This window comes from Oncorhynchus masou, chromosome 5 (assembly GCF_036934945.1).
Source record: "Oncorhynchus masou masou isolate Uvic2021 chromosome 5, UVic_Omas_1.1, whole genome shotgun sequence".
In the NCBI taxonomy this organism is placed as follows: domain Eukaryota; kingdom Metazoa; phylum Chordata; class Actinopteri; order Salmoniformes; family Salmonidae; genus Oncorhynchus; species Oncorhynchus masou.
Window position 1 is genome coordinate 28,172,231 of NC_088216.1, and position 23,677 is coordinate 28,195,907.

Consider the following 23,677-nt stretch of genomic DNA (forward strand, 5'->3'; position numbering starts at 1 on the left):
ATTTTCAAATCATGGGAGATGAGAATGATTTTGAAATTGAGAGCCTACATGGTAAATAACTGACCCTCAAATTGTGTGCAACCTGTCTTACCAATTCCCATTTTATGAGACCTAGGAAAGAAAAAAAACATACTTCATTCTATGAAACATTATGCTGTGAGTTTCAAACAGCATAGAGTTTATTGCTTGTTTTCTGCAAGGGTACAAGAGGTTTATAATTTCCGCTTTTATTTTTCTTATTTACAGTGTCAGTTGAAGCTCACAGAGCAGCTGATGTGAAAAAACTATGAACACACTAATAAATACAACAGACTGAAAAATGAGAAATAAAAACATGTTAACATTTCAGACAAAAAAATTTAATCAGAAGAAAACTAATTTACACACACAATACTTCCATACACATAGAATAAAGGAAAGTGGGTTTTACACCATGTGAGAAATTGCACCGGTCAGCGACTAAGAGTCACAGGGCACGGCTGGCAAAGCATGCTACGAGAAGCAACCGTCCATATTGTCTGATCTATTATCCAGAAACAACTCCACCTCATAAGATGGAGTGAAAGTCAATTATGGTTAGACGTAGATAGCAGAAAACAGTACTGTATGTGTGCATATGACATATGAGCTTTATGTGTGCATATCTATACGCGTATATATCTACATAAAAAGTCAATCAGTCCATTAACTATTTAGTAAATAGATGGAAGTTGCTGATTATAACGAAAATCACAAGTCTGCGTGTGCAAAAATGTCTGGTTGTTTTATGCATTTTATTCATTTTCTGTAAAATTAAAAAAAGGTTGCTTTGTGATCCACCACATTAACAATATCTTATACTGTACAAAAGCACAGTTTCAGGATACTTGATAATTGTCTATCTGAAGAGAATCTGCTTTACCTTTGAACACACTGGACTGGGTCTATTTTGCATGTACGCAGGTGAATACAGTCCATGGTCATAGTCTGGACCTCCATTGCTATTAAACAGGCAGCATAAAATAAAACATCCAACAGAATTTTTTCGCATGTCAACACACATTTTGCCCAGAAGGGACAAAATAATAGCAAATAAATATTGTTTAAAAAAAGTCCATTCATGCAAGGGTTGTGGTAGAGGCTCTATTAGGGTCATGTCTAGATGGTATACAGCATGTCAAACGGTGATTTTTCTATGCATTTCAGCAAACCCTAACCGTAACCTAATTCTCATAACCTGCTACGTTAATTCTCCTAAACCTACGAAACATCCATTTTGACAAAAGCTGTATCCCTTTTAGACAAAAACCTCTAGCAGGGAGAGCGCTCTAGTCCCAACCTCACTCTTAGTGGCCAAAAGGTTATGCACTCAGCTCTCATTCAAGGAGAGGGTCACGGGTTTGACCTGACAACGGCTTCCATAACCAGAAGATACTCCCCCCCCTTTCACAGGTCAGCCTCACAAAAAAGATGACTTCACCTGAGAATACAGAGGTCTGTGATAACACCAACATGCTAGCAAGTAAATTAATAGAAAGAGGAACAAGCCATATACAAAATAGGTATGTATTTGTACACATATATACTCAAAATTACAGGTTGATATACTTTTTTTGTATCTGTATATTTCCGTTGAATGCTGTATGGTTGGAATAAAATGTGGAATATTCATTTTACCTTAATATGAAGAAAGCACGTCCTTTGTCGCCCTTCGGTTTGTAAAGTGCTCTAGAGTGGCAACGGGGGGGGAAAACATCCTGCCATCTTAGGTTGGATGTCACTTTGAAAACACCGACATCTTCCTTGAATTGCTTTCAACTTGCCTGGTCCCTGGGAAAGAGTTCCCACTCACTAGACAACGACGCACTTTGAGGGTTTGATAAGGAATTTCAATGTTGTGATTTATTAGGTACAGTGTGCTATAGTGGTGTTTAGCGTTAAGTTCAACTCACCAAAGCGCAACAGGTCTACTCTGTGTAGCTGGACGGGGTTAGGTGTTCAGGTTAGCATGTCCATTAGCTTTTGATGTCAAGAGGTGGCAGGAAGTTAGCTGTGTGAGATGGTATTGGTCATCAGTACGACCTAGTTTCTCCTGGTTTGCTCATGGTCAGGACCCCCCCCCCCCCCCGGCCCTAGTCATCTACTCAGCGTGGACCTTCATATTTCTCTCTCCCAGACCAAAGCCAACAATAACCTCTTTAAAATACTCTCGTTGCAGTCTGGACCTTGGTATTCGATCGCACCAGACGACCCACAACAAAAGAAATGTGCTTTCACGGAACGCACATACTAGGGACCAGAGTTTTCTTCGGTTAGGAAAAACTCCTGGTCCAACACAAAACTGGTTGTTCTGTGGATTTCACCGTTATAACATACAAACTATTACAAAAAGAAAACAAAAAAATGAAATAAAAGCTGGCATTCTCGCAGGGTTTCAAGGTAAGTAATCGTCACTCGTCTGTAGCAGCTGAAAAAGGAAGTGATATTTCTAAAAAAGAATGCGGTGAGAGAGGAGTGTTCCCGTGTGGTCTGCCTCTCAGTCGGTCTCCATATTGTCCTGGGGGACTGGGCAGAAAGGGGTGTGGTCACAATCCTCATGGGCGTGCCTGAATGTTGCAGGGTCCCCGTGGTGACAGCAGAGTCTATAGTCTTGCTGAGCTGACCTTACAAAATACACACACGCTGACACACACACACACTTCCCCACTGATGTGTCACTCATTCCACCGCAAAGCCACACGTCTCCTCGATGGCTGTCAGCAGCTTGTCGTACAGCTTGTCATAGTGCTCGTAGGCGGGAACGTCAATCCGGTTAAAGCTGGACAGAGAGGGAAAGGGGGACAGAGAGGGAAAGGGCAGAGGGGGAGAGAAAGAGTTTGGAAGAGAGAGAAGTACATTTTTTGCTTGAGTGGACAGTTTTGAAGCACCTTTATAACTTTCCCTATCGATGAATGAATGACATTTCATTCTCGTGTCAAATCACCAGTTAGCGAGCCATCCCTCACGGGATGAATTGACGCCAACAAACATTACAATAATTCACTGTGATAATTCTATCTTTAAACTGTTCTCCATACAAAACATTGGACTTGGACATGCATTTAAAAACGTTAATATCATATGAGTTGGTGGGATTGGTAACCCTTTTCACAGCATGTCTTCGCCTCATTGACAGGTCATTGTAATTAAGAATATGTTGTTAATTGACTAACCTGTATAAAAAGGTTAAATGTGTGGAGAAGCAGTCTTGTAGCAGTGTGTACCTGTGTGTCGAAGTGGAACTTTAACTGTACTCACCAGGTGTGGGCTTTGGGTAGATTGTTGGTGTTGGCATCGATCTGGTGGATGGTGAACAGCCTGGGCCCCGCGGCACCTGGAGGGTCACACACACACACACACACACGCGCACACGCACACACACACACACACACACACACACACACACACACACACACACACACACACACACACACACACACACACAGAATAAGAGTCAGCATAAATTCTCAGGCAGTCCATCATTATATTTCTCTACACACAGACAGACAGTTCAGGACAGTTGACCAGTTGAACTCAGTGTTGAGAACGTGAACAAACATGGCTGCTGTTTTAACGCAACACTGGGTGTATATTTTATATACTGTCTATTTTCGTTCGGAAAGCCAGCTGGGTTGGCCTCAGACACAGGCAGGCGCACACACACACAGACAGACAGATACGCACGGCTTGAACAGAAAGATCAACTCTCCAACACGCACACAGCTGCACTCTGAGTTCTTCTGTTCCCCCAGGGCTTCCTGTCTGTCTGGATTTAACTAAACCCACTGGTCGACCACGACACTGTCATGAAGACGGGGTCACCTCAGGCAGTCTGAGAGACTCAGTGTTTTCCACTAGCGTCGCCTGTCGGCTATATAACCAGTTAAACTCACTTTCAGCCCGGTACTTTTTCCCACTTAAATTAATTAAGCTACTTATTTTTGTTGTTGTTTACAATTCGCAAGACAGAAAATGTATTAAAAAGATATTCTAGCAATCTATTGATAGGACAAGTGCCTGTCAGTCACAAAGTGAGCAATGACAAGAAAGTCTGCTCGTTTGATAATCTGCTGTCTGTTCCGCCTCCCGGTACCAGGGTGTCTGTGTTGTGTACACTGTGGTTGCAGTCAAATTTCTTTACACAAAGGGAGCGCGCCTGATGCTTTCATCGTCTATGAGTCCATTTGCACGTCCCATATAAATGTGGTAACGATGAGTCGAAACCCACTTAGCCTATTGTTTCTGGGCACATTCATTTATTTTCTTTTGTGTGTTTCATATGCAGCCACCAAGTGCTAGAGCACAGGCTTACTGAGCCGTTCATTTGGCTCCCTAACTTGCATAGCGGTAGCCTTTATGGCGATAATCTGCAGATAAATTATGAAAACAATCGATGTAGATGGTGAATCCTATTCACTGCAAGTACAATTGGTAGGGTAGTGGAGCGATATCCTCACTCTGCTCCAAAATATAATAAAAGAAAAGAGATTGAATTGTTTTAAAAGCTAATGACACTTCCAGTGACTTCAGAAAGAATTCACACCCCTTGACTTTTGACACATTTTGTTGTGTTACAGCCTGAACTTTGTGTAACTGGCCTACACACAATACCCCATAATGTCAGAGGATTTAAAAAAATTAATTAATAAAATATTAAAGCTGAAATATCTTGATTCAATAAGTATTCAGCCCCTTTGTTATGGCAAGCCTAAATAAGTTCAGGTGTAAAACTGTGCTTAAGTCATACATAATATGTTGCATGGATGATGTTTGAATGACTACCTCATCTCTGTACCCCACACATACAGTGGGGAGAACAAGTATTTGATACACTGCCGATTTTGCAGGTTTTCCTACTTACAAAGCATGTAGAGGTCTGTAATTTTTATCATAGGTACACTTCAACTGTGAGAGACGGAATCTAAAACAAAAATCCAGAAAATCACATTGTATGATTTTTAAGAAATTAATTAGCATTTTATTGCATGACATAAGTATTTGATCACCTACCAACCAGTAAGAATTCCAGCTCTCACAGACCTGTTAGTTTTTCTTTAAGAAGCCCTCCTGTTCTCCACTCATTACCTGTATTAACTGCACCTGTTTGAACTCGTTATCTGTATAAAAGACACCTGTCCACACACTCAATCAAACAGACTCCAACCTCTCCACAATGGCCCAGTCATTACAACGATACAGGCATCTTCCTAACTTGGTTGCCGAGGAGGAAGGAAACCGCTCAGGGATTTCACCATGAGGCCAATGGTGACTTTAAAACAGTTAGAGTTTAATGCTGGATTAGGAGAAAACTGAGGATGGATCAACAACATTGCAGTTACTCCACAATACTAACCTAATTGACAGAGTGAAAAGGAAGAAGCCTGTACAGAATAAAAATATTCCAAAACATGCATCCTGTTTTCAATAAGGCACTAAAGTAAAACTGCAAAAAATGTGGCAAAGAAATTAACTTTATGTCCTGATTACATAGCGTTATGTTTGGGGCAAATCCAACATCTCTGAATACCACTTCACATTTTCAAGAATGGTGGTGGCTGCATCATGTTATGGGTATACTTGTAATCAGCAAGGACTAGGGAGTCTTGCCGATGCACAGGCAAGATGCTTGAGGAAAACCTGGTTCAGTTTGCTTTCTACCAGACAATAACCTAAAACAAGGCCAAATCTACACTGGAGTGGCTTACCAAGAAGACATTGAATGTTCCTGAGTGGCCTAGAAACAGTTCTTACTTAAATCGGCTTTAAAATCTAATGGCAAGACCTGAAAATGACTGTCTAGCCATGATCAACAACCAACTTCACAGAGCTTGAAGGATTTAAAAAATAATAATGTAAAAAGTATTGTACAATCCAGGTGTGTAAAACTCTTAGAGACATACCCAGAAAGACTCACAGCTATAATTGCTGCCAAAGATGCCTCCAAAAGGTATTGGCTCAAGGGGTGTGAATACTTATGTAAATGAGCTATTTCCTTTTCCATAACTTAGCAAACATTTCTAAAAACATCTTTTCACTTTGTCATTATGGGGTATTGTGTGTAGATGGGTGAGAAAAAAATAATAATTTAATCAATTTTGAATTCAGGCTGTAGCAACAAAATGCGGAATAAGTCAAGGGGTATGAACACTTTCTGAAGGCACTGTAAACACACCACCATCTCTTTACCTTGCAAAGCCTTGAATCCCTGCAGTGGGACTCTAGATGACCCCGTAACAAACTGCAGCAGTCTGGCCCTCCTCTCCTCGTCGTAGGACTCCACAGCCTTCCAGAACCACTTGACCACGTTGCTGTCCGTGGTGCAGTGCTTCAGACGTGTGTTGCTCTTCCAGTCTGCTATGTCAATCTTCCCCAGGCCACACACTATCAACTGGGGTAGGGAGGAGAGGGAAGAAAATAGTTGATTTAGATGGTTTGAAGGGGTGCATATTCATGGGAAATAGTATGGTAGCTGTCACCTTTAATTTAAAAAGTACATCCCAAGGTCTCAGATTCATCTTGGGACCCCCCCATACCAACACAAATATGTATGCTCTTGAGAAATGATGTCATGTTTCCAGTAAGTGAATAATTTCTTTCCCGAACCATGTTATATGCAACTATCTACATACCTCTAGTTCCTTCTCGTCAAAGGACTTGAGCAGGTGCTGTGGGATGACCTCGTTGAAGCCCTTCTGCAGGGCCAGGAACTGAGCCTCGATGCCGTGGAGGAACCTCCAGTTCACATACAGCCTATAGAGAGAGAGAAGGTAAGACTTAAGTCAGTATAAGTCCATACAACATTGCAACATGTGAAACCCCCACAGCAGTTCAACCAAAACCAGGGCTGGGGGATAAGTCTTTTTGCTGTGCTGGTAATCTTGGGTAGACAGAACCAAATTCAGATTTGGTTCTGGGGGGAGGGTTGAGATTTGGCCTCTAGTGCGAGAGGCGAAGTCCTTTTCAATCCTCAGCCATCTTTCCCGAAATTCGAAAGATGCCAGGTAACAACCATCTCCGCTTAATCGTGATTTGTCCAAATAATCAGTGACACAAAATGTGTGTGTGTATCGTACGTGTGTGTATGTGTATCGTGTGGGCCGTGTGTGTGCGTATCGTGTCGGCCGGGTTTGTGTGCGTATCGCGTCGGCAGAGTGTGTGCATATCGCGTCGGCAGCGTGTGTGCGTATCGCGTCGGCAGCGTGTGTGTGCGTATCGGGTCGGCCGCGTGTGTGTGCGTATCGCGTTGGCCGCGTGTGTGTGCGTATCGCGTCGGCAGCGTGTGTGTGCGTATCGCGTCGGCTGCGTGTGTGTGCGTATCGCGTCGGCCGCGTGTGTGCGCGTATTGCGTCGGCCGCGTGTGTGCGCGTATCGCGTCGGCAGCGTGTGTGTGTGCGTATCGCGTCGGCAGCGTGTGTGTGCGTATCGCGTCGGCAGCGTGTGTGTGTCGGTCGCGTGTGGCAGCGTGTGTGTCGGCAGCGTGTGTGCGCGTCATCGTGTCGGCCGCGTGTGTGTGCGCATCGTGTCGACCGGGTGTGTGTGCGTATCGCGTCGGCAGCGTGTGTGTGTGCGTATCGCGTCGGCAGCGTGTGTGTGTGTGCGTATCGCGTCGGCAGCGTCATCGTGTCGGTCGCGTGTGTGTGCGCATCGTGTCGACCGGGTTTGTGTGCGTATCGCGTCGGCAGCGTGTGTGTGCGTATCGCGTCGGCAGCGTCATCGCATCGTGTCGGTCGCGGTGTGTGTATCGTGTCGGCCGGTGTGTGTGTGCGCGTGTCGGCAGCGTGGTGTGTGCGCATCGTGTCGGCAGTGTGTGTGTGTGCGTATCGCGTCGGCAGCGTCATCGTGTCGGTCACGTGTGTGTGCGTATCGTGTCGGTCGCGTGTGTGTGCGTATCGTGTCGGTCGCGTGTGTGTGCGTATCGTGTCGGTCGCGTGTGTGTGCGTATCGTGTCGGCCGCGTGTGTGTGTGCGTATCGTGTCGGCTGCGTGTGTGTGCGTATCGTGTCGGCCGGGTGTGTGCGTATCGTGTCGGCCGAGTGTGTGTTTGCGCATCGTGTCGGCCGAGTGTGTGTTTGCGCATCGTGTCGGCCGGGTGTGTGTATCGAGTCGGCCGGGTGTTTGTATCGTGTCGGCCGGGTGTGTGTATCGTGTCGGCCGGGTGTGTGTATCGTGTCGGCCGGGTGTGTGTATCGTGTCGGCCGGGTGTGTGTATCGTGTCGGCCGGGTGTGTGTATCGTGTCGGCCGGGTGTGTGTATCGTGTCGGCCGGGTGTGTGTATCGTGTCGGCCGGGTGTGTGTATCGTGTCGGCCGGTGTGTGTGTGCGTATCGCGTCGGCCGGGTGTGTGTATCGTGTTGGCTGGGTGTGTATGCTCGTGCGTGGGACCCAGGCGGTGGTCTCCGAATCCGTACCTAACATACTCCTTCTTGGTGTCCTCGGAGACAGAGACAGTCTTGCCGTTGGGCTTCAGTTCATGCTGGATGATCTCTCCGTAGGCATTGTGCTCCACACAGAACGTATGGTCCAGCACCCCCGTGATGTCATTGTCCCTGGAAGGGGGAGAAGACGGAAATGTTAGTTAGTAGTCGGACGTTTTAGGCTGCCTTGTCAACAGAGGGTGCTAGTGTTGACGGGAGAGTAGTTTGTTCATGGGGGTTGTTGTTTTAGTGGCATTTCATGGATACAGAACAGCCAACATGTCAGCTCAAGGTTGCCGTTTGTATTTTGTATACAGCATCCACTCGTGCAAAGGCCAACATTACACATGCTATCCTGTGTGTATTAATATGTGTGGCTGTGCTTGTACAGTATGTATGTCTGCGGGTGTTCAATTGTGTATAATTGTGTCTGTGTACCAGCGTCTGTATATGTATGCATCTGTGTGTGTATCAACACTGTATGTGTCTAGGGCTATACACTATATATACAAAAATATAAGGACACCCCTTAGTGGATTCAGCTATGTCAGCCACACCAGTTGCTGACAGGTGTATAAAATCGAGCAAACAGCCGTGCAATCTTCATCTACAGACATTGGCAGTAGAATGGCATTACTGAAGAGCTCAGTGACATTCAATGTGGCACCGTAATGGATGCCACCTTTCCAACAAGTCAGTTTGACAAATTTCTGCCCTGCTAGAGCTGCCTGGGTCAACTGTAAGTGCTGTTATTGTGAAGTGGAAACGTCTAGGAGCAACAAGCTCACAGTGCGGGACCACAGAGTGCTGAAGCACACAGAGCGTAACAATCGTCTGTCACTACCGAGTTCCAAACTGCCTCTGGAAGCAACGTCAACGTCAGCACAAGAACTGTTCGTCAGGAGCTTCGTGAAACGGGTTTCCACGGCAGAGCAGCCACACACAAGCCTAAGATCACCATGCGCAATGCCAAGAGTCGGCTGGAGTGTTGAAGCTGCCACCTTTGGACTCTGGTGCAGCCTGTATTGGACCTATATGAATTCTGGCTAGTTTTGAAGCACGTTGTGCCCTTGAAACTAACATGTAACCCTGTAAAGCTATTTTTTTATTATCAAAGCTAAAATGTTGATATGACAAAGTAATGTGTAGAATATCAGGTTTTTATATAGCATAAAAAAGGACTGTTTCTAACAGATGCATTACATCTAAAACTGTACACTGTCTCTCTAAGAATGTCAGGGACGTTCTGAGTGACAATATGCAAATCAGTCATTCATTCATTGCTATGATCATTGATCCTCAGAAGAAGCTATCCCTTTCCCATTCTTTCTGTGCCCCCAAATGTTTGGACATACTGGTAAAGTTAACTAGCTAGCTAATGAGGTAACATGACTGAACAAGGTGTTAACGGCACACCAGTTGTTTTAGAACGGCCCACAGTTTATGAGCCGGAAAACACGTCCCGTCACTGGAGATGCTTCCAGCTGCAGCACCAACTGAGCAATAGAAGGAAAAACAGAGAGCTGGTAATGTGGGTCACAGCTTTTGAACAGTTTGCACTCGCAACCGTTTTTTTTCTCCAGGGCACTCGGAAACAGCGGTACAGTGAAGCCTAATCATTACAACAATTATCATCTGCCAGTGTTTTTTTTCCCTTCAAGGCAAACTGGTGCTCCCAAATTTAAAATCCAAAGTCGCACAGCAAAATATTTAGGAGCATATGCGACCAAAGTGGTCACGTGTTAGAGCCCCTGTACGTGTCGGTGTCTCCTACTCACAGGATCCAGACCAGGCTGTTGTGGAGGTCTGGGTCCACTGACTCCATGTCGTCCAGAGTGATGGGTTTCCCCAGCAGCTGTTTGTAGAAGGGCAGGGTGAAGCCCCCGTCTATGTAGTGGCCGTGGAACACCGCCATGCCCATGATACGGCCCACAAAGTGGAAGTAGGACAGGTGCTCCTGGAGGAAAGGAAAAGAGGGATGAGTTTTGAGGTTGGCCATCGATGCATATTTTTTGGTTATTGACATGTGCGAGTGTGGTCACTATTGGGTTGTAGAGAAAAGCGTGATATAAATGTAGCTTATCATCATTATTATCCTGAAGTCCCTCCCCTTTGACTTTCTCATCCAATGTGCTTGAGAAGGTGGTGAGAGGACACGAGGAATCAAGAAAATGTAATTGAGATTCTCCCCATGTCTACTTCTCCACCTTCAGTTTACAAGAACCTCCATCTCTTAGGAATTCTGTTTGTGGTTCGTTCTCCTTCCTCCTCTCTGTTATTATGTGTCTCTCTCTATGCATCCATGGATTCCTCTATTTCTCTCTCTCACCGGGTTGACGGCGCTGTCTGGGTTGATCTGCAGGGTGTAGATGTCGTCTCTGGAGTACTGGAACAGGCCGTAGTAGGGGTTCAACATCTCATGGGACAGCAAGTACAGCCACTCCCTATATGACAGACAGACATCTTGTTAGTCACGTGACACCGGCATAATAAAAACACAATTTTTGGGGTGGTTGCATGTGGCCACATGCCCCCCAAAATATTCTGTTTGATGTATCAAGCTTTTTGAATGTGAATTTCCACAGTGGTTGTTTCTTTCTGGAGGGAAATAAAATATTTTGAAAAGGCATCTTTTTGGTTGACCTCATGGTTTTATTAAACAGTGTTTAAGCCTGGAGGTGTGGATGACTGCAGTACCTGGCCACTCCTCCGTAGTCCAGGCCCTCCTCTCCTCTGAACTTGACCATCAGTCTCTTCCACAGGTCCTTGGGACGCATCTTCATCACCTGACGGTACGACTCCTGCAATACAACAAACGAGAGCATGGGTATGTTAACCTTGGGTGTATTCACTAGGAACCAAACGGGGAGGAACCTACCTGAACCGGTCCAATAGAAACTCTTGTTTTTGTTGCAAAACATTGCTACGGTTTGCACTAAGGAATACACCCCTAATCTTAAAATGTGCCAACCTGCAGGCCATTCGACTTGACCCTCAATCATACTGTTTCTGTTCTAAACAGAGCTTGTTGTTTTATGCAGCAATAAGAGCAACAGTGGATTACAATGTTCCAGATCCGAATTCCACCACTGATCATGTAAAGTAAAGTCTGTTTTTTTTAAGTGGGGCAGAGAGTACAACAATATGCGGTCGACAATTTACCATTGTCATAATACTCCCTCAGATTAGTAAATTCACCATCCAGAACTGTTTGACAGCGCTGCACACCTCTCCTCTTTCTCGGTCTCTCCCTCTCCTGGTAGACTAGGACCTAGTGGTGCCTGGGAGAAACCAGCAGCACCAACACCATGACATCTGTGCCTGGGCAACAGAGTGTATGTGTGAGTGGGCTTCATGTGCACTAGCTCCCTTTACATTACGTAAGGGCCTTCTCTCTCGCTCCCTATTTTCTCTATCAGGGTCCAGAGTAACTCAAGAGGGCTGCCATCAAAAACAAACTCCTGCCACCACAACACAGAGCTGTGAGGAGTGTTGCAAATATGAACGCAGCAAAGCACGGGAAGCAGGCTCGAGGAGAAGCAGGAGAATTAAGCAAGGGTTATTAGTTATGAAATTACAGTGCACTGGTCAGCGGCGAACAATGCCATCAGTCCCTGTTGAAAACTAGAATCAATCACAGGCAGGGTGCGCACACACACACGCGTGCGCTCGCTCTGCTTTCTCGCAGATCGTTTCCCCCCTTGCTGTCACGTACCGAGGATGAAGTCATCTTTTTTTCTTTGCTCAAATTGTACCGCCGAAAGATGTCCTCCGCCCCCCCCCCTCTCTCCTCCTTCCGCCTACTTTTAGCTGCTGAAATCATCCTGAAAGAATGCCTTGCCGTGGAAGAACAGATGATTGGAGGAGGAGAAGGAAAGAGGAAACTGTAGTGTTTGAAGGGGCCTTTTTCACTTTATTACCGCTCAGTTCTCGTAGGCATTTTCTTGCAGAATGTAAATGGATGCAAAGCCACCTAGAAATTGTGTGCATATTTGTAAAGTTGTAACAGAGTGTGTTAAAGTATGTTTATACAGTGGGGAGAACAAGTATTTGATACACTGCCAATTTTGCAGGTTTTTCTACTTACAAAGCATGTAGAGGTCTGTAATTTTTATCATAGGTACACTTCAACTGTGAGAGACAGAATCTAAAACAAAAATCCAGAAAATCACATTGTATGATTTTTAAGTAATTAATTTGCATTTTATTGCATGACATAAGTATTTGATCACCTACCAACCAGTAAGAATTCCGGCTCTCACATACAGGATCCCTCCTGTTCTCCACTCATTACCTGTATTAACTGGTTACCTGTATAAAAGACACCTGTCCACACACTCAATCAAACAGACTCCAACCTCTCCACAATGGCCAAGACCAGAGAGCTGTGTAAGGCCATCAGGGATATAATTGTAGACCTGCACAAGGCTGGGATGGGCTACAGGTCAATAGGCAAGCAGCTTGGTGAGAAGGCAACAATTATTAGAAAATGGAAGAAGTTCAAGATGACGGTCAATCACCCTCGGTCTGGGGCTCCCAAGATCTCACCTCGTGGCGCATCAATGATCATGAGGAAGGTGAGTGATCAGCCCAGAACTACAGGGCAGGACCTGGTCAATGACCTGAAGAGAGCTGGGACCACAGTCTCAAAGAAAACCATTAGTAACACACTATGCCATCATGGATTAAAATCCTGCAGCGCACGCAAGGTCCCCCTGCTCAAGCCAGCGCATGTCCAGGCCCTTCTGAAGTTTGCCATTGACCATCTGGATGATCCAGAGGAGGAATGGGAGAAGGTCATGTGGTCTGATGAGACAAAAATAGAGCTTTTTGGTCTAAACTCCACTCGCCGTGTTTGGAGGCAGAAGGAGGATGAGTACAACCCCAAGAACACCATCCCAACCGTGAAGCATGGAAGTGGAAACGTCATTATTTGGGGATGCTTTTCTGCAAAGGGGACAGGACGACTGCGCCGTAATGAGGGGAGGATGGATGGGGCCATGTATCGTGAGATCTTGGCCAACAACCTCGTTGAAGATTGGGTTGTGGCTGGGTCTTCCAGCATGACAACGACCCGAAACACACAGCCAGGGGAACTAAGGAGTGGCTCCGTAAGAAGCATCTCAAGGTCCTGGAGTGGACTAGCCAGTCTCCAGACCTGAACCCAATAGAAAATCTTTGGAGGGAGCTGAAAGTCCGTATTGCCCAGCGACAGCCCCGAAACCTGAAGGATCTGGAGAAGGTCTGTATGGAGGAGTGAGCCAAAATCTCTGCTGCAGTGTGCGCAAACCTGGTCAAGAAATACAGGAAACGTATGATCTCTGTAATTGCAAACAAAGGTTTCTGTACCAAATATTAAGTTCTGCTTTTCTGATGTATCAAATACTTATGTCATGCAATAAAATGCAAATTCATTACTTAAAAGTCATACAATGTGATTTTCTGGATTTTTGTTTTAGATTCCGTCTCTCACAGTTGAAGTGTACCTAAATTACAGACCTCTACATGCTTTGTAAGAAGGAAAACCTGCAAAATCGGCAGTGTATCAAATACTTGTTCTCCCCAATGTATATATTTTCAGTATAAAGCGCTTGTTTAGGTTTTATGAGCATGCACAGTACTATTGCATGAGTAATTTTTTACATGTATGCATTAGTGTGTGTACAAAACATTAAGAGCTCCTGCTCTTTCCATGTCTGCACCTCAATATTAGGAAGGTGTGTGCAGCCTACTTTAAAATGTACGCTTGATTTGTGGTGGATGAGTGAGTTACGCCTCTCAACGTAAAGCACTACCTATATACATGCAAATGCTATCCATTACTTGGACTGAGTTTTCACACAGGGTCCCTCAGTTTACCTCAAAGATCTCCTCACGGCAGACCTCGATGCGACAGTGTCCTGCCTGGGGCTGCTGATTGGACAGCTCCTGCCGGAGGATCTTGAGCTTCTGGACCAGGTCCCTCTTGTACTTGGGCACGGTGAGGCACTCTGCCTCCTCGGGGAGCTGGGCCGGGGACAACGCTGGGACCTGCGATGGGGGCTGCTGCTCCTTCAACTGGTTCGACTGACGACTACTGGGGAAGGAGACCAGCAGAAATGCTCAATGTTAAACAGTACAAGATTGCAATATGAAATCAAACAAGACAATTGTAACACATGGAATGAAATGATTAACACCATCTTTCTCTCTCTTGAGTATTGTTTGTGGAGAATACGGGGTTAAAAGTACATATATCTCAGCTCGTTGTAGAGAGGGAGTTGTGGTCTGTCTGTGCCTTTTGCCCTCCGCCACCTCATTCTCTCCTTCCCTCTCATTTTAGGTGCTGGCAGACTAATTAAATAGGTAGCCTTCGCTTTGTAAGACACCTCTGTTTCCTCTTTAAAGCCTCATAGTGCCTTCAAAGTGAAACTGGCGCCTTCGTCGATGCCCTCTGCCACCCTGCCCCTGGCTAACCGCGGCTGGGGCCACCGCTGCCCTGGCACTGTACCCACGTCAATCTATGCCCGTATGGGATGGTTACATGCCTGGGTGGGCCTCGTAAAAACACAATTCACCCCCCCCTCCCCAAAAAAAGTGCCAGAGTTTCCAACAGGACAGTACTGTACAGAAGACAGAGTCCCTAATAAAGGACCTACTGTGCAGTAGCAGTACAGTTGCGGCCAAACAATGGTGGTTCACAGAGAGGAAGTTCTTTAAACCTGTGTCTGAGAGGGGAGGCCACAGGCAGAACAGAACATAGCCACCCAAACACCCACACTCTCTCACACACACACCCTCATTCTTCAGGGGTGGAAAAAAGAAAAAGCGTGTTATATTTGGCATTCTCCAAAGTGAAACAGGCCCAGTGTTCCGCCAGTCCGTATCCCTGTATAATCAAGTCAGCTGGTATTTATTTTATTGGCAGTGTCGAGGCCCTTCCATGTCAAAGTGAGGGTAAGGCTCGGCTCACAGGGCTGAAAACCACTAGGAACACACACACACACACACACGGAAAAGAGGTCCTTAAACAAAATAGAATGAGTTTTTCTTGGCTCGGGTTGGGATGCCCTTGAACCATATAATAAAACATCATTTGAGCGTTTTCGTCGAGGGCGCGCAGGGTAATTAAAAATACATTTCGGTACAGTTAGCAGTCTCGGGTTCCCGATTCGGAATGACCTCGGCATATTTCTAACTGTAAATATAGAAGTACAAGTGCGGCTCAGTCGAAAGTCACTCTGGCGCGGAGACACAAGGGGAAAGAGTCGAGGGTTCCTTTCTGTGACGATCCTCGATGAAATACGACTATCCGGGTAGAAAGACAAACTTTCAAATTCAATCTAGGAGTATTATTGTTATTCCAAGCTAGAAGAACAAGGCGAGGAGAGAGCGAGCGATGCCAGAACAGGATTCACTGGACTAAAGCGGTCACGATCATGAAGTTGGCACAGGTTTGGTACCGAGGTCCCAGCGAATCAAAGCTCCTTTATTGAGCCGGGCGCTGGAAGTACTACCTAGGTAGAACCTCCCTCTCCCTGGCCTTTTACACTTCGCCTGAACAGTGGGGAGAAGGCCCGCCAAGGGTCGTCCGAGCGGCACTGCCGTGCTGACTACTACCCACAAAGGAGTGTGTGTTTGTGGCGCTGGAGCTCAACCCTCAATCACCAATCATCTCCCCTGGCTCCGGGAAGGAGGGGAGACATTCCCATTGGCAGTGGATGGGAAGGGATGGCCAAGTTCTCCCTAAGGGAAGACAAGGGAAGTATTGCACTATATAGGGAATAGGATGTCAGCCAATCACTACCCTAGCACCACAAAGGTAGCTTTCACAAGCCTGGGGCTGCCTCCCTGTCTCACACTCACACAGAGCCCCCATAGACACTGACAATAACACTCTGCTTACAGACAGGATGTTTATAGTATTTAGGCTACATAAAATATGCCTATAAGCCACAAAGACACAAACAAAACATGACAGACAAAAAATACATAAAGACCCATCCAAAGGCCTTGACAACATAACGCTCTGTTTACAGATATGACGTTTACAGAATTTAAGTGACATAAAAAAGTGTCTATATGCCACACACTGTGATACAAACAAAACACAAAACTTCAAATATATAAAAGATCGCTTATAAAGACAGTTATTTTATTCATTCGCTGACCTTCATTTCACCAGGTAAGTTCGACGCCCCATTGCACACCAAATATAAACGACTCGCTTGATAAATATAACGCAGACATTGACGTAATGCTGCAGAAATATAGAAGTTTAGTCAGGAACATACATGTGAGACAGACCGTGTGGCTGAGTGCAGACCACAGTAATGTGGATGTGAGAGACATGTCTAGCAGTCCTGGAACCAGCTACCAGCCAGTCAAATATAAACCGGTCGGTGCTGCGTTGACAGAACAGCAGGTAAATGCCACTCTACCCGATCATACAAATTCATTCATTTTCTCTCTATTCTAGCGATTATTTTTCTATCCCGCCGACCACCAAACCACTAGCAGTGGGCTAGTCTGTCTTCTCACAGTCTCTATGATTATCGGATTCAAATAAATTCATCTCTCCATCTTTCTACGCGAAGGAGAGAGCGCGCGAGAGAGAGCGCAAGAGAGAGAGAGCAAGAGAGAGAGAGCAAGAGAGAGAGAGCAAGAGAGAGAGAGAAGGAGCGGGAGAGAGGAGAAGAAGAGTGAGAAGAGAGGAACCTCATTGCAGAACAGTAGTCTGCACTTTGGCGCATATCTCACATTCCTCTCCTTCCACATCCTCCTTTGTCTTTCGCTCTTTCGCTCTCTCATTCTCTAAATCTCTCCCTCGCTCTGGTATACAACTATGCATTGAATTCCTTTTCCATCTTATTTTCAACCCTGTAAAGTGTGACAACTTTTTTCCTACCTTTGCCTTACATGGAATCAAATAACTCGAAACCTCAATCAAAAACCATAAGTATGGGCTCTGTACCGTTCTGTTTATCTAAAGGTCACACAATGCAACACAGCATACTGTCACCACACTGTCTCTTACAGCGAGGTAACACTTATCGTGAGCTCATCATCAACAGCATGTCCTCTCTGACAAACTTAAATGGCCTGAGGAATCCCGGCAAAAAAACATTTATCAATTTATCGTGGGCCATGGCGGTTGTTGGGTGAAATATTCTGAAATCCTGGGGCTGATCGAAGACAGATGTGATGCTGATGGCAGGCCAAGCCTGGCTGCAGCAACGCTAGGCTAGCTAGCTAATATGTTTTCCAGCAGCTTCGAGCAGAGCTTTCTGGGATGGGCCAGTAGGGGTGTTACTGGAGCCAGGGGAGCCCTCAATGTTTGGAGGGGGTGACACACGCACACACAATCATAAACACACATAATTGTGCAAACACACACACTCAATTCATAAACAGGGTTCACACACACACTTTGTCCACCCTCCCAGCCCCAGATAACTCACTCTCCTCCCCAGACAGTGTGAACATCTCCATCAGACACATCAGCTGCATCATCTGGTCTCACTTTGCCTGTTTACTTGCCTGTCGTCAGTCAGTACGGACTGTTTATAGTTCCGGCTGAGAACCAGTCAGCAATCAAACAAGATGTCCGTGTTCTGCTAAGTGCCTTTAATACCCAATAAAACACGATTGTGCGAGAGACAACAAAGCAATAAAATAAAGAAAATGTTGTCTTCATAGAAGTGTGCTGACTGAGGGGGTGGAAGAAATGTTGCCGAATTGTAGCCTTGTTTAAATGGAGTGAACACAAGTAGTCTGGGGGTTAAATTCCAGACACACACACAATTGGCTCTTGACTAACTGCCATCTGAGGAGAATAGTAACACACACACCTGTGCTCAGCACAGACACACACACAGGTGCTTAAAACCATACTCGTATCTACTTACACAGCTATACAGACCGCTCTCTAACAGTCTTTTGTAAAAATACTAAACAGCACTAAAACACTAGAATACGATATATTAGTGATTAGTGGTGTAACACACTTCTAGGTACAAGAAAGAAATTAAATAAGACACTATTGGATCCGACTGCTACCACCAAATGTATATTATGCAAGTCAACAGTGTGTGAGTTTATTACTTTGGTTTGCATTGCTTTACTTTTCCTCATCTGTGAAGAAAAACCACATTCCAAGTGTTCAAAAGTAGCTTCTTTCAGAGTGCTGCAAATCTTGCCCTCCTAAGGGAATAAGACAGCGTTTTGCATCAGCGTAACAGCAGACCTATAAGCTTGCTGCCAGCTCTTAGCAAACTGTTGGGGAAAAAATTGTGTTTGACCAAATACAATGCAATTTCTCGGTAAACAAATTAACAACAGACTTTCAGCATGCTTATAGAGAAGGGCATTCAACATGTACTGCACTGACACAAATGACTGATGATTGGTTGAAAGAAATTGATAAGAAGATTGTGGGAGCTGTACTCTTAGATTTCAGTGCAGCCTTTGATATTATTGACCATAACCTGTTGTTGAGAAAACTTAACTGCTATGGCTTTTCAACCTCTGCCATATCGTGGATTCAGAGCCATCTATCTAATAGAACTCAAAGGGTTTTCTTTAATGGAAGCGTCTCTCAAACATGTAAAGTGTGGTGTGCCGCAAGGCAGCTCTCTAGGCCCTCTACTCTTTTCTATTTTTACCAATGACCTACCACTGGCATTAAACAAAGCACGTGTGTCCATGTATTCTGATGATAAAACCATACACACATCAGCATCCACAGCTAATGAAGTCACTGAAACCCTTAAACAATTGCAGTCCGTTTTGGAATGGGTGGCCAGTAATAAACTGGCCCTGAACATCTCTAAAAACTAAGAACATTGTATTTGGTACAAATCATTCTTTAACTGCTAGACCTCAGCAGAATCTGGTAATGAATGGTGTGGCTGTTGAACAAGTTGAGACTAAATTACTTGGCGTTGCCTTAGATTGTAAACTGTCATGGTCAAAACATACAGATTCAATGGTTGCAAAGATGGGGAGAGGTCTAGCCATAATAAAGAGATGCTCTGCTTTTTTGACACCACACTCCAAAAAGCAAGTTCTGCAGGCTCGAGTTTAGTCTAATCTTGATTATTGTCCAGTCGTGTGGTCCAGTGCTGCAAGGACATACCTAGTTAAGCCGCAGCTGGCCCAGAACAGAGCGGCACGTTTTGCTCTTAATTGTAATCTGAGGGCTAATATTAATACTATGCATGCCAGTCTCTCTTGGCCAAGAGTTGAGGAGTTGAGGAGAGACGGACTGCATCACTTCTTTTTATAAGAAACATTGCGTTGAAAATCCCAAATTGTTTACATAGTCAATTAACACACAGCTCTGACACACACACTTATCCCACCAGACATCTTTACATAGTCCCCAAATCCAGAACATATTCAAGGAAACTTACAGTATTATATAGAGCCCTTATTGCATGGAACTTCCTTCCATCTCATATTGCTCAAATAAACAGCAAACCTGGTTTCAAAAAACAGATAAAGCAACACCTCACGGCACAACGCCTCTCCCCTATTTGACCTAGATAGTTTGTGTGTATGCATTGATATGTAGGCTACATGTGCCTTTTTTTAAATATATGTAGTTCTGTCCTTTAGCTGTTCTTGTCTAATGATGTTCTGTATTATGTCCATCTGTATTATGTTTGGTGTGGACCCCAGGAAGAGTAGCTGCTGCTTTTGCAACAGCTAATGGGGATCCTAATAAAATACCAAACACCCAACTCACAAAGCTAGCTCCAATACCGGGGGCCATTTTGACACATGGATACTATTTGTGCCGAATGACCAGATGTTGATTTCACAAACACGCGTCTCGTGCCAAACGCTGTTATTGCAAGGTTTCAACTGAGAATTTTTATGAAAAAAAAAAATGTTTTCTTACTAAAAGAAAAATGACACATTCTTTATGTAAGACAAGAAATTCAAGCTCCCTATATCATAGCTTAGATTTACCTCGTTCCCAACTGGGTTTAGCTACTGCCCTTCACCAGCTCCCTCTGTGTCCACCTTACTGTGTGCAAAGCAGCGTGGGTAATAGCGTGGTAACTGGATGCCCGCACAACACACACACACCTGCTGGCTTACTGCAGAGTGAGGACTAGCCTAGCAGCATCTGATCCACATTACATTGCGTTTCCTCAGTAGTGGAATGGGTCCAGCCCTAACCCCAGATCCAGCCCAGAGGCCTTTCATGGCATACCTGAGGTTCAGCTGAGGCAGCGCGCTGACAGACTGTTTGCGCACAGACAGCCAGGAGTGTGTTTAGTGAACCTGAATGGCATCTGTGAAAATCAACAGTGGCGAAGCTACACACACAGACGGCCCACTGGTAGGGTCACACGTTGTTAGCATTTTTTTCAGTCTGAGTCTTACGCTGATGTCGTGATGTCTGTGTGTGAATATAAGTATGGTGAAAGGTTGCTGAGTTTGCACACACGTGTGTCTGGTTGAATGGTGTGTCAGTGTTGTTATTTGTCACCCCTGAAGTGTGTGTGGTGTGTGTGTGTGTGTGTGTGTGTGTGTGTGTGTGTGTGTGTGTGTGTGTGTGTGTGTGTGTGTGTGTGTGTGTGTGTGTGTGTGTGTGTATGTATGTATGTATGTATGTATAGGAAGGAGGGTTACCTGAGGTTAGTGTTCTGGCTCTGGCCCTCCATGGCCACGCGGGAACCGTTTGGACCAGGGCCGTTTGGACTAGGGAGGAAAAGAGGGAGAGAGCAACAAACCAACAGTGATATAAAATGGGACAAAAAGATCTGACGCCATCACACAGCAGATGGATTCACTAACAGCAGGCAGAATGCTTCCTCAACATTTTTGCTACCATGATAATTTACTGTGATCTAGAAAATAAGCAAACCCAGTGTTTTCAGCTAAAGGCATGACTCCTGAGTAGACCACGAGATTAAAAGTAAAGACCCCAGCTCGAGTCAAAGGTCACAGCCTGAACAGTGACAGTGTTTGCACTCACTTGAGGACCAGGTGGAGGTTGGCGGAGAGGCGCGGGTCGGTGAACTGCGTGGTTCGGTTGTTGTGGTCCACAAAGTAGACGCGCCCCGTTGCCGTGTTGCGGATCTCCCAGCCCGGCGGCAGAGGACCCAGCTCCTCACAGTTGACGTTGCTCAGATCCCTGGGCATGAAAATAGGACCACAGGAGACCGTGAAGACAACTAAACCATAACCACGTAAACCCATCGCTCACTCAACCTAGGGTGCTAAAACAACAAGGGTATAACACAATGAGCATAATACTACAGTATTTACTACTATTATCATTATACTTTATTGAGTATTAATCTAGGTTAATGAGAGTATATTATTTTTTATAGTGTAAGAACCAGGTTATTATAGTACAAATCGACTTGTAAACACAGTCACTACTGTTAGCAGTCTTTATTCTACCAGTTAGGTAGGATTATTGAGTGCAATTTGTATTTTCTAATTACACAACAAATCTTTTCTTCCAAGTATAAAAAGGACATCCCAGAGGCATGCCTAAATTCAACTCAACAGAGTTGGATCGATCGCAAAACATCTGAGAAAACACTTGAATAAATTCCAAAAACTCCCTATCGGTCTCTACTCCCCCATATACCTACATTCTTTGCTGTTGAAACCTAAAACCCTGAAGTGGGATGTATTAACTGTCCACTAAGGACTCATCACTAAAGCAGTCTGCACATGCCTGGCTAAGCTGTTTCATTACATAATGGGTGTTTGTAACTCGTTCTGGGCCAAATGACCATGATTCAAGGTTGAATCTTAAGGATATTGAATCTCTGAAGACCAAGACATTGATAAGTTCATTATTTGGGATAAATCGGTGTGCTTGTGTGTGTGTGTGTGTGTGTGTGTGTGTGTGTGTGTGTGTGTGTGTGTGTGTGTGTGTGTGCGTATTAGCGCATCAATGAACAAGAAATACTCAGTGGAGGTGAGGAAAGGTCAGGGTTCACAACCAGGGCGGCAGGTAGCCTAGTGGTTAGAGCCATGAATACCCGAGCCGACAAGGTAAAAATCTTTCGTTCTGCCCATGAGCAAGGCAGCCCCCCGCCCTTGTTCCTCGGGCGCTATGGATGTCGATTGGCAGCCCCCTGCATCTCTCTGATTCAGAGGGTTTGGGTTAAATGCACATTTCAGTTGACACATTTCAGTTGAAATACATTCAGTTGGACAAGAAGAAAACAGAGTGAAATATGAGGTCTACCTGGAATTAAGAGACATTTTATGACCCGGGTGAGAGACCAAAAAGACAGTGAAAGATCAATTGTCAAAGTTTCTAGTCAGTGTGAAGGAGAGAGAGCGAGTGACAGCGACAGATTGCTTTACGTATGGCTATTTTGACCCTTCATTATTGTTGTTGTCCCGTTGACAATATTGATTATTATTTTAATTATGTTAATATTGTAAATCTCCAAAGTAAGCTTTGGCAAATGTACATTATTACCTCATGTCAATAAAGCAAATTGAATTGAGAGAGAGACCGAGAGAGATGGAGGTGAGTGTGTGTGTTCATAGCAGTGTGTACCTGGGCACTCGAGGGTCGTGCCATGTGCTGACGCCCGTCTGGGTGTGGAGGAAGTACACCTGGCCCTGCTGCGTGGTTCTTTGCTCTGTGAGGGAGAGGGCACAAAAAGACAACGCCGTGAGAAAAGAGGAGGCAATCTTAAATGGCACACCCTTTTGTTCTTCAATTCTCTCAACTTAAACGGCACACGAATCCGTATTTATGTTCCAAAAATCTGGACAGGACACCAGAGTGAACCACCTAGTATGAGTGCACCGACTGTGAAAGGGCATCAGAGAGTGTGTGCGCGCGCGAGCGCGCCTCGTGCATGCACATGTAGTCCCTCATTCATCCCCATTAACCAAGATTTCCTTCCGACACCACATATTCCACCCAGCTCACCTCTCACTCCCTCAGTTCCACCCAACTGGTCAAGAGTCACTGACTGAGTCGAAGGAGAAAAACGCCCCCCTGGCCTTAAGTGAGTCACCTCTGCCAACCTCTGCCATGAACATTGGGCATTTTCAGGGGCATGGATCACCGCCATTCTAACTGAATGGCATTCATCACCACCCTTATCATTTCCTTCAAAGACTCTCTGGTTCAGTTCTTCTACAGAGCTCTGTGTTGAGCCTGGAGTTTATGCAGTTCAACACAGAGGCGCAGGAGATATACACTGAGTGTACAAAACATTCCAGGACATAGACTGACCAGGTGAAATGATAGGCTATGATCCCTTATTGA

At 45.2% G+C, this 23,677-nt stretch overlaps 1 protein-coding gene across 3 annotated transcripts in view; it reads right to left on the bottom strand.

Annotated features, from left to right (window-relative positions):
* Positions 1-137: 137 nt before the first annotated feature.
* Positions 138-23,677, bottom strand: part of LOC135539254 (E3 ubiquitin-protein ligase SMURF2-like) — an 82,900-nt gene continuing 59,360 nt past the window's right edge. For 2 of the 3 annotated variants that reach the window (XM_064965097.1, XM_064965089.1), the window contains exons 9-20: positions 22,955-23,039; positions 21,401-21,559; positions 21,055-21,123; positions 14,290-14,503; positions 11,128-11,231; positions 10,760-10,874; positions 10,209-10,387; positions 8,425-8,562; positions 6,648-6,768; positions 6,205-6,406; positions 3,277-3,352; positions 138-2,797 (exon numbers count right to left, since the gene is read on the bottom strand). In XM_064965097.1, coding sequence (XP_064821169.1) covers positions 2,698-2,797; positions 3,277-3,352; positions 6,205-6,406; positions 6,648-6,768; positions 8,425-8,562; positions 10,209-10,387; positions 10,760-10,874; positions 11,128-11,231; positions 14,290-14,503; positions 21,055-21,123; positions 21,401-21,559; positions 22,955-23,039 — 1,562 coding nt within the window. In that variant the 3' untranslated portion in view covers positions 138-2,697. Of the gene's footprint in view, positions 2,798-3,276; positions 3,353-6,204; positions 6,407-6,647; positions 6,769-8,424; positions 8,563-10,208; positions 10,388-10,759; positions 10,875-11,127; positions 11,232-14,289; positions 14,507-21,054; positions 21,124-21,400; positions 21,560-22,954; positions 23,040-23,677 lie in introns of all 3 variants that reach the window. The other variant, XM_064965084.1, reaches the window with a different exon arrangement.